The sequence below is a fragment of the Crinia signifera genome, chromosome 19 (assembly GCF_055691185.1).
Source record: "Crinia signifera chromosome 19, ASM5569118v1, whole genome shotgun sequence".
NCBI lineage: Eukaryota > Metazoa > Chordata > Amphibia > Anura > Myobatrachidae > Crinia > Crinia signifera.
The window spans coordinates 50,162,459-50,173,130 of NC_139226.1; the positions used below are offsets into that span (position 1 = coordinate 50,162,459).

Sequence of the window (10,672 nt, forward strand, 5' to 3'; positions counted from 1 at the left end):
TAGACGCTGTGCGCATTCGCACAGTGTCTATTCACCAGGTGACAGGGGGGACTCCCAACTGCAACCCCCCCGCCCCCCGCCACAGGACAGTGCCGGCCCCGGGGGGGACGCGGGAACGTCCCCGAAAACCGTGACGTTCCCGCAGAAAACGGGACAGTTGGGAGGTATGCATAATGTAGACTTTACAGGTAGTGTTTATTGCAAGCTACCAGGCTGGCAATCCCAGTACAATTAGTAGCACTGAGATTCCAGCAGGATGCTCACACTGCAACTGACCAAGGTCTATGCATCTCAATGCAAACACTGGATAGGTGCATACACATTGGGAAGCAGGAAATGCAAAGTATTTAACACATAATTAGATACCCCCCTGCATTCTGCAGGAGACTCCCTGAAATAACAGCAATCTCCCGCTCTCCTTCATTAGTCTAGCAATCTCCCTCATATCACCTAGCCCACATTACACTGTTGCATTTTTGGGGAAAAATAGAGATAGATACATTTACACTGAATCACCAGCACCATTTCCCATCAATGGTGGTTAAACACAATGACATGCCTCCCAACTGTCCCGCATACTGCGGGAATGTCCCGGCTTTTGGGGACGTTTCTGTGTCCCTCCCATGGTCGGCAGTGTCCCTTGGTGGGGGGGTGGGATCACAGTTGGGAGTCCACCATGTAATCCGGTGAATGCGCACAGTGTCTATTCCTGCAGCAGAGCCGCTGGTCAGGCCCCCCAGAGCGGCAAAAACGGGGGCATGGCCTCATGAGATTTACACATTTTTTAGGTCACGTCCCCTTGCCGGTAAGCCACACCCCTTATTTTCGGACGCGCGCCTTTGGCGTGCTCTTGCTGGCTACAAAAGTTGGGAGGTATGCAATGATCCCACGATGAAGGCTACATGCATTTATTGTGGCTATTTTATATGGAACAATCCCTGACATGTATCAGTGAGTTTCCTGTAGCAAGTACAGTATCTCTTACTAACTGCTTTGGGGATCATCTACGTTTGGATATAAGTCATTTTAAAAAGATGCCTCTCAGATGTAGCAGTACACAGCCACGCTTCTAGGTGCCATGTTCACAATCTCTTTTCACAATCTCTCCATATATGGAACTAGACACACCCTTTTTGTGGAGCATGACATGCCCCATCAATGGGGTGCTGTGTAAAATTCTACTACCAACTATAATCTCCCTGAAACTAGTTTTCAAAAGTAGGCAAGTATGATTTGACATTATCAAAAATGACAGGGCATTGGCTTGGCCGGATGGACCACATCTCACTATTATTCACTATGATGTTTGTTCTGACAGTATATATTTACTTGATACATTCTGGGGTGTGTAAAATGAGCTGCCCGGGCCCTTCCAGTGGCTGGGGCCCAGGATATCTGTACCACAAGCACCCCCCTGTTGGCAGCCCGGCTTGCAGCATACAGTTGCTGCATCTACAATATATATGTTCTGATCACAGCCGGGCAGATTACACTTTACCCATATTTAGACTTGGCTGCAGAAATGTTGCTTTTTATCTAACGCACATTAATTAGAATGTGAAACTAGTCAAAGTTTGCCTTAGGGAAGTTATGGGCATGGGCATCACCAGGCAAGAAGTGAGGCAGCTGCATGCCAGCTGATCATGACTAAGAATGTGTAGAAGCCATTTCTGTCAGCATGCCATGCATTTATCACTCCCTGACCCTTCACTTTTCAGCAATCCCAGGGTTAAGTCTGGAGAGAGAGAATAAAGTACTCATTAGACTTCGCCCCCTCCAACCTTATGCTGATCATGTGTCTGCCTCCAGCCTCAAGGTGCAAGAGTGCAACCCTCAGAACTCACTGCCGCCAGCTTATATAAAGAGACGGGACAGGCGAGAAGCTATTACCTCTGACAAGGTGAGACAGATAGAAAGATGGCCAAGGGATGGAGAACGGGACTATGGAACCCTTAGAGTTAAAGAATAAGTGGATGGGATGGGAAGTCAGATCTATCTATTCACACACACACACACATATATATATATGTGTGTGTGTGAATATATATATATATATATATATATATATATATATATATATATATATATAACTTGGGAGGAGGTGATACTGGCCAGGGGTCTGTTCATGCTGTCCCATAGTTAGCAGTATTTGTGTGGCTGCTCTCTGGATAAGAAGACTTGTGACTAGTTGGGATGTTGGTTCCATCTTCTGTTCTCGGTCACTAACAATTATTTCTTCATTAGGACCATAAAGAACCATGAAGGTGATTGTTCTTCTGGTGACGATTGGGCTCCTGGCAGGTAAGATTTTTAAGGATGATCTATACCAGTGATTCTCAACCTGGGGTACTTGTACACCAGGGGTACTTACTATGTCATTAACGGGTGCAATAAACCTTTTCTGTAATGGTGGGGAATGGTACCCAGGTGATAATTACATTAATGCTTTAATCTGGAATTTACAGTAATTTGAATTTCATCTGCCATAGAACAAAATCTGATACAAGATAACCTTTATCTATCTATCTATCTATCTATCTATCTATCTATCTATCTATCTATCGCTATATGTATATATATATATATATATATATATATATATATATATATATATATATATAGTGCTATTTTTCAGCAGGAACCAGCAGGAACTCAGTTCCTGAACCTCTAATTAAATATGACATCATCACGATCTGGGTTCCTGAACCTGTACTGGGCATAAATGTACTTTCCATAAGGTTTTATTTTAAAGTCTCCTGGGAGTGCCCTTGTGTCTAAGTACAATATATACACCTCTCTCTATCTCTCTCTCTCTCTCTCCCCCTCCCTCCCTCCCTCCCTCTCTCTCTCTCTCTCTCTCTCTATATTTATATACTTGATCTAATTTGCGTTTGTACTGTAAATCACAATCTTTCTTGTATTGTTCTTTGCTCATCTATATATTGCGCTGCGGAACCCTTGTGGCACCATATAAATAAATTATAAGAATAATAATAAATAATTATAATAATAGATATTTTTTTTATTTTTATTTACTCAAACCACCCCCAGACCCGGAGTTCCTGGACCTATTTTTCCAGAAAAATAGCACTGCATATACATGTACTGTATGGACACTTATACGGAGACCCCACTCTTCAAACCATGATGACTATATTTGCTGAATAGGAAATATTTGTTGAATGTACAACTATTTGCATCTGTGATACGATTGTACTGTATTAGCGTCACTCCACTTGTGTCAGTGTACAATAGTGTTACGGTAATCATCTAAGGTTGCTTACTGGTCTTCTTCCACAGGGGCCCAGGCTCGGTCATTCTTCAAAGATGCACCCCAGACAAAATGGGAGTCTGCCCTGGATAGTTTCTGGCAGACACTCAACAAAATGGAGGAGGCCGCAGATGATGCCACATCAAAGATGAAAGACTCTCAGCTTGGCAAAGAACTTGAGTAAGTGAGGGCACAAAGACAGGTGGAATATGTGAAGTGTTCAGAGGTTCAACCATATAATTGTACATTTAATAGAGTGGTTCTCAAACTTGGTCATTAGGACTCCACACGGGTCATGTTGTACAGGTCACTCGGCAGGAGCACTATATATCACCAACTGTCTCATTTTAAAAGTCCACAGGTGACCTGGAAAACTTGACCTGTGGGGAGTACTGAGGACTGAGTTTGAGAACCTTTGTCATAATGGGTCATATGGATTAAAGCAATTTTGTGGTAACTTCCTTAAAATGTCTGTTTTGCATAAAAATGGCGCACCCCCAGGATGTACGGAAATATCGGCTGCTATTTCCTCCATTTTTTATCTCAAAAACTGCCCCTAATATGCCTCTGTGGGGGACTGCTAAATTGGGAATTTTACTAAGCATGTGCTACCGGTAGTTAACACTATCTTCTGATGGCATTGGCTTTGGCATTGGCACCGCTGCAAAATCATCAGGAAGGTGCCGCAGTGGCCATTTTCCTGGCATTTTGTGAATGTAGGGAAGAGTCTATTTGTGTCCACTAATACTTTGGGGGTCATTCAGATTTACTCGCTGAAAAAGTGAGTTCGGTCCGGCGACCGATGTTTCTGGTCTGCGCATCACTACCGAATGATTTTTCACCCATACACCCACATGCGAATAGATCATCGTACACAACCAGTGCTGGCATTCAGTCGGCAAAAGAACGCTGCTTAGCAAGCGTATCTGAATCAGGACCTTTGTCGGCTAGAGAGGGGTCTTTACAAGGGCCCCCTCCTCTCTTCATACTCCCCTGACATGTGCAATGCTAAATTCATGGGGAACCTTTTTTTTTTTGCAATGTGAAAAACGGCAGATTGTGGTAAATATCCCTCTTAATAAACAGACAGAGCCCAACAGCTGAGTTAAAGATATTTCCGGATATTTCCTGAATATCTGCTGGTGATTTGCGATGAAGTAAAATGACTGCTTCTATTTACAATCCAGCAGCTTTAGGAAAACTATAATTATATTGATTAAAAGGTCAGCAGAATATATATTCCATTTATATCTTTTATATAATGAAAATAATAATAATGAAATTCGAGTTCTCCTGAGCTTATTGTTCCTTCACTGCACTGAATTTGCTGATTACAGACTGCAATGATGTGACAAAGGAATGAATGGACAGGACAGGACCTGCTCACATTCCCAGGCTTAGATGTACATGTGTGACAGTAGCCTGTGGATAAGTAATAAAGTATTTGCAGTGTGATTGTTCCTGACAGCTCGGGTAACAGCTGTCCATTATACACGTCTACATGTCCCTGGACTACTCTACTTATATCTTTAAACATACCAGTTGCACTAAGCTTCAAAGGTGATAAAATGGAGAGTGATAAACAACCAACCAATCAGCTCCTGCCTGACATGTTTCAAAAGGTTCTAACTGTCATTGCACAGGCTGTTTTTGGAGAATGAGTTCTAAGAGCTGATTGGTTGGTTCTTTATTTCTCAACATTTTATCTGTCTCCAAGTTTGATACATATCCACCTGTTAAGAATGACATATCTAAAACAGAAAACAAATATGATAGAGTTGACATTATCGGACAAAATAAATATGGTTAGGTGCACATACCCAATTTTCGTTTCTGCCTCCATTCTGGTTAATCACGGGAGAACAGGCCAGGGAATTATAGGAGGGAGCACTGATCCCTATAGATTTGTGGGCATATGGTTGTTTCATGGAATCAAATATTGGAGAATTTACAACTTTCACCTGTCCCATCTCCAATGGGGTGTGGATTAGCTCCCAGACAATGTCTAGGTCGACATTCAAAAGTTGACATGCACAAGGTTGACTGAAGCAAAAGGTCACAAAGGAAAAGGTTTTCACGTGAAAAGGTCGACCATTTTTTGGATGTTAAAGTCGACACCGAGCATATAGACCCCAAAATAGTGTACCTCGTACCCTTGCTCTGCTATAGCTGAGCTTGGCACACATTACTGTTCCCATTCGGGGACCACATGGATAGTAATGTATATAAAAATCCCACAAAAATTGTGAAAAACTCAAAGTTGACCTTTTCATTTGTCAACCATTGTCATATAGACCAAACTTGTACATGTCAACGGTTTGTCAATGTCGAAATTGTGCTGGTCTACCTTTTGGTGTCGCCCTATTGACTGCTAGACATGGTGTTCCAGTAAAGCCGATACCTCTTTAATCTGCCCTCTTACTTGACCGGTCCTCTAACCCGTATAGACCAATGATGAATGACTGCATATGTCCGACACACCTGCCAACACTCAGGACACCACAGTACCCTCTCCAAGGAATGATACATACACCTTCCCCCCAGTACATCACAAGTACGTTTTCTATTGTCTAACAACAGAGAGAGCGAGGAGTTTATTTACTAAGATGGGAGTTCTTTTGAAGATGGGATGTTGCCAAGACCAACCAATCAGATTCTACTTATTTATTTAGCACCTTTTAGCAGATAATAGACAGAATCTGATTGGCTGCCCATTGCAACATCTGATCCTCATTAGAAATTCCCATCTTAGGAAATAAACGAGAGAGAGAGAGAGAGAGAGAGAGAGAGAGAGAGAGAGAGAAAGAGACAGAAAGAGAGAGAGATGCACTAAAGGTCCCCATACACACTGCGGTAGCAGCGTGCAATGCGACGTTGTATGCAATGCATGCGTTGTGATGCAATGCAATCCACCCGATAACGCATCGCATTGCATCACATTGTATGGGGACCTTACGCTTCAAAAGTGATAAAATGGAGAGCGATGAACAACCAACCAATCAGCTCCTGCCTAACATTTTTCAAACACAGCCTGTGGCAAGTAGTAGCTGATTGGCTGGCTGTTTATCACTCTCCATTTTATCACTTTTGAAGCTCAGTGCATCTGGCCCAGAGAGAGCACTGTGTGTCTGCCTGCAGGGAAATAACAATATATGTATCAGTCAGCACTTCGCTAGCAGAAACTAGACTTATATGGAATGTGATGTAGCCAGCATCAGTCAGGACATAACATGTGTATACCTGTGTCATGTGCTTAAGGACATCTCATGGCTGCTTACAAAGTTTCAGGGCCAGATGTATCAAGCTTCAAATGTGATAAAGTGGAGAGTGATAAATAACCAGCCAATCAGTCCCTACCTGTCATGTTACAGGCTGGGTTTGAAAAATGACAGGTAGGAGTTGATTGGCTGACCTAGAGAATGTTTATTACCTATGGGCAGCCTTTCTCATTTGGCCAGTTGGACTACACTTTGGGGTATATTCAATGCCGTTTTGGCGAGCTATGATGGCGAACAGTGCCTATTGCTCGCTGTCATAGCCTGCCCTCAGTATTCAACCCACCCCCTGCACTCGCCATTTCCACCTCGATGTTTCAAGAAAGAGAGATGAAACAGTGAGTGCGGCCTTCAAAACGGCGAGGCTTGCAGCTATATTTGCTGCATTAGCGGCCCACCTCACCATTCGGGGGAATCCTTGCTGTCCTCTGACGGCGAGGATTTCCCCGGAACATAGAATACGGAAGGCGGCCAACGAGGGGGATAAACGGCGAGGATGGCTTGTTTTCGGTGATCCTCGCCGAAAACAAGCCATCCTCGCCATAAAAACCCTCTCGCCGGCCACATTGAATATACCCCCTTGTCTGGAGATAACTAATAGGCAGTAGAATCAACTCAATTTAAGGACTTTTTCATTTTCTTCCTATGTCACCTCAGGCAGTAATCCTTTATCCAACCGGGTGAAATGTAATAGGATGAGAGATTCAGAAAGTGAGAGATTTGGTAAGAAATCTCCAGTTTTTTTAAAGTGGCAATCATTTACACTGCAAGACCAGTTTGATTTTGCAGTGTAAATGATTGCCACTTTAAAAAAACTGGAGATTTCTTACTAAATCTCTCACTTTCCGAATCTCTCATCCTATTACATTTCACCACTGGTGTCAAGGCACGGATTCTGAATTTTTCCCCAGGTCTCATTAAAATCATCTGAAAAACAGATGTACTAGCATCCGAGTTTGGTGGCCGTGTGGGATGCTGGCTGAACTCGGACATTTTTTTAAAGGGGCAGTCATTTACAAGGCAAAACCATGGTTTAGTAAATAGAGTTCATAACCTGTAAAATGACAGAGATTGGTTATTATTATCTCTCATAACTATCCCCAAAATATTAAATTTCAAGTTGATTTTAATGCACAAACAAATGTAAAAAAAAAATCCTATAGGAACACTCACAATTACAGGGACATATTCAATTAGTTTTGTTTTTTGAGGATAGCTGGAAAACACTGAACTAATTTGATGCCCGACTTTCCAATTGTGGCCGTTTCCGTGGCTATTAAAGGCATTTTTTCACCAATGGCTTTTCATTATTTTTTGTGGTCGAAAAGGCATCGGTGAAAAATGCGCTAAAAACTATAGCAATTTTAACAAAAATACGAATTGCCTAGCCGAAACATTACAAATAATTGAATGCAGACGTAAAGTAAATATATATCTTGATATGCATCTTGATAGAACTTGGGTACAATTCATGTTATGCAGGTAAGTGCAAGACATTGTCCTAGGTTATCATCTATTTTTTGTTCAATTTGTGTATTTGTACCTTTAAGTTCCTTAGTAATATGTCTATGTGTTTATGTTTTTTTTTGTTTTAGTGGGCTTATCAAAGAAACAATGCAGGAATTAAGTAATTATGCAGATGATTTAAAGAGTAAAGTTGGCCCAATGGCTCAAGACGCCCAACAACGTTTCACAGATGAGATTTCTGCTCTGGCTGATAAACTAAAGGATGACATGGAGGACACAAAGTCCAGAGCCATCCTGTACTCAGGTGACCTGCGGTCCATGTTTGATCAGAACATCGAGGATGTCCAGGGAAAAGTCAGCATGTACATGAAGAAGCTGAAGAAACGTCTTGCCAAGGACAGCGAAGACCTCAAGAGTAAGCTCAACCAGTATGGTGAAGAACTCAGCAAGAACACCCAAGAAAAGGTGGATAATCTCCGTCAAACAATCGAGCCCTTTATGACCAATCTGAAGAAAAAGGGAGAAGAACGTCTCCAATCTCTGAAAGACGCTATGGACGAACAAGGAAAACAACTCAGGGATAGATTCTCCTCCGTGTCCAAAGATGTCCAAACCAAGGTCAAAAAGATGGCCTCTGATGCAAAGAGTAGCATCGATAAGTTATCAGAGCAGATGAGCAAGTGGTTCAATCCTCCCATTGATAACCTACGTTCCCAGCTTCAAAATCTTGCTAAGAGCCTGCAGCTTAAGAAACAATAAAATGTTTGCCATTTTTTCCCTGTATATAGCACCCCACTCATAACTTGTCCAGTGTAACAGTCCTGCGAATAGATGCCAAGCTAAGAACAAGAGCTTTCAATCCAAGTAAAGCTGTAAACATAGAACCTAACATTTACTAGCTTAGCTACCGCTTTATCTAGTGCCATTCTAAATCATGCCTTGGAGAAGCAGAGCGGTTACACTGATGTAGGGTCAGACCTACATGGGCAGAAGTGTAGAGTCCTTTGTATCTAGTGGAATGGGACAAGTATACCAGTCTACCAATAACAAATCCATGAAAACCTGCAATTTTCATGAGCCCTGGGGAACATTAGAGTTATCATCACAAAACGCTGGTTAACAGTATTCGGACACCCAAGTGAACATCTGCAGCTCCATCTACCTGGGGGCAAAGGAGAAGTAATAAATTGCACAAACAGCTGAAGTAACAACACATTGTTCTCTATATAGTACCTTCAACAATACTTGTGTGATCCTTCTGTTGTAAAGTAACAATACAGGGTGTTTCTTTCTGCTGTTCTACAGTATCTCCTCCTCATTAGTACAGCGCTGGCTGTGCACGGGACTTTACCATATTCAGCAAGTATTTCTTTTACTGTGATATTTTCCGGCTATGCCTCTTTTTATTGTCTTATGTGTTTTTATAATACCTGTCTGTATATTATCCTCAGGTTTGTTTATATGGAACTCATCAACTGCCTGTCAGCTGTGCTAAATATATTTTTTGTCAACTACAATCAGTATATTTCAAATAAAGGGAACGGCTGATAGTTTTGTTGTGTGAAAATGTTCTACCTATTTGCCGACCCTAAAGATGGTTTAGGTGGCAGAGGTGTGTGATTTAGGTTAGTCCACATGGCAGATTGCATACACCACCATGAGGGGGGGTTGGGCTTCCACATCAGTAGCTCCTGCCCCAATCACAGTAAATTCCACAAATTGTGTGTTCTCAGGGAAGTGTTTGGGCTAAGACAATGTCGATTTTAAATCATATATATATCGTCAACAATATGGACAATGTCAATATTGTTGATATCGCATATATATCGTCCAGTGTGTACAGTCTATGTTGTTAATGACCCCCCGCTCTCGTCAATCTGACAATATCGTCAGTGACTGCGTGTACGGAGCAGAGAGTGGATGATGTGACTGACCAATATCGTGAATGGTCAATATCGATCTCTCTTAGCTAACTATATTGGCGGCTGTGGAAATACTCTAGGGCAGGAGTGGGCAACTATTTTGGCTGGGGGCCCACTTAACCAAACCAGAAAATATTCGAGGGCCGCACACATAATATCTTGTATATACAATACAAATCATAGATTTACGCACCAAAAATCCTAATTCGCCCGCCCAGCACAGATTCATTGAGCCTGGGAGGGGACGCGGTATAAACTATTTCCGAATTACAACTGGGGTCATTCAAGTGCAGTTATACGTTTGGTCATTGTTGCAAAGTACCATTTTCAGGTACCTACGAGCATGGGTTCTGTGGTATGGGAGGTATGTTGCATCAGACTATCATTGATTGACAGTCTGACGCTGTTTGTGGTGGGTGGTGACATGCTATGTTTGTAAAATCTAGGGGATCTCATCTTCATTGTAAAACAGAGATTACCTGGCTTCTGAAATGGATGGTTTGCACTGCATTATGGGTGTTGCAAGAAGCCCAATGGTGGGTACTTTGATGTGATGCTGACACGGAGAAACTTTAATGATGCTGCCGCCACCGCCGCAGTTGATACCTGTCTGTGCCCGCCGCGCACAGAATTTCTTGGAGCCTCGGAGGGGACGCGGTGACACTCTGTTACAGCTGCCGCCGCCGTTAATGCCCGCAGTCTGTGCCTGCCGCACACAGCATTTTTGGGAGCGTGGG

The 10,672-nt window shown here is 42.5% G+C and overlaps 1 protein-coding gene across 1 annotated transcript; it reads left to right on the forward strand.

Annotated features, from left to right (window-relative positions):
- Positions 1 to 1,778: 1,778 nt before the first annotated feature.
- APOE (apolipoprotein E) lies at positions 1,779 to 9,563 on the forward strand. The gene is made up of 4 exons (XM_083162570.1): positions 1,779 to 1,900; positions 2,245 to 2,301; positions 3,301 to 3,451; positions 8,142 to 9,563. Exons 2-4 carry the CDS (start codon positions 2,259 to 2,261, stop codon positions 8,770 to 8,772), a joined length of 825 nt encoding a protein of 274 aa, XP_083018696.1. The 5' UTR covers positions 1,779 to 1,900; positions 2,245 to 2,258; the 3' UTR covers positions 8,773 to 9,563.
- The last annotated feature ends 1,109 nt before the right edge of the window (positions 9,564 to 10,672 follow it).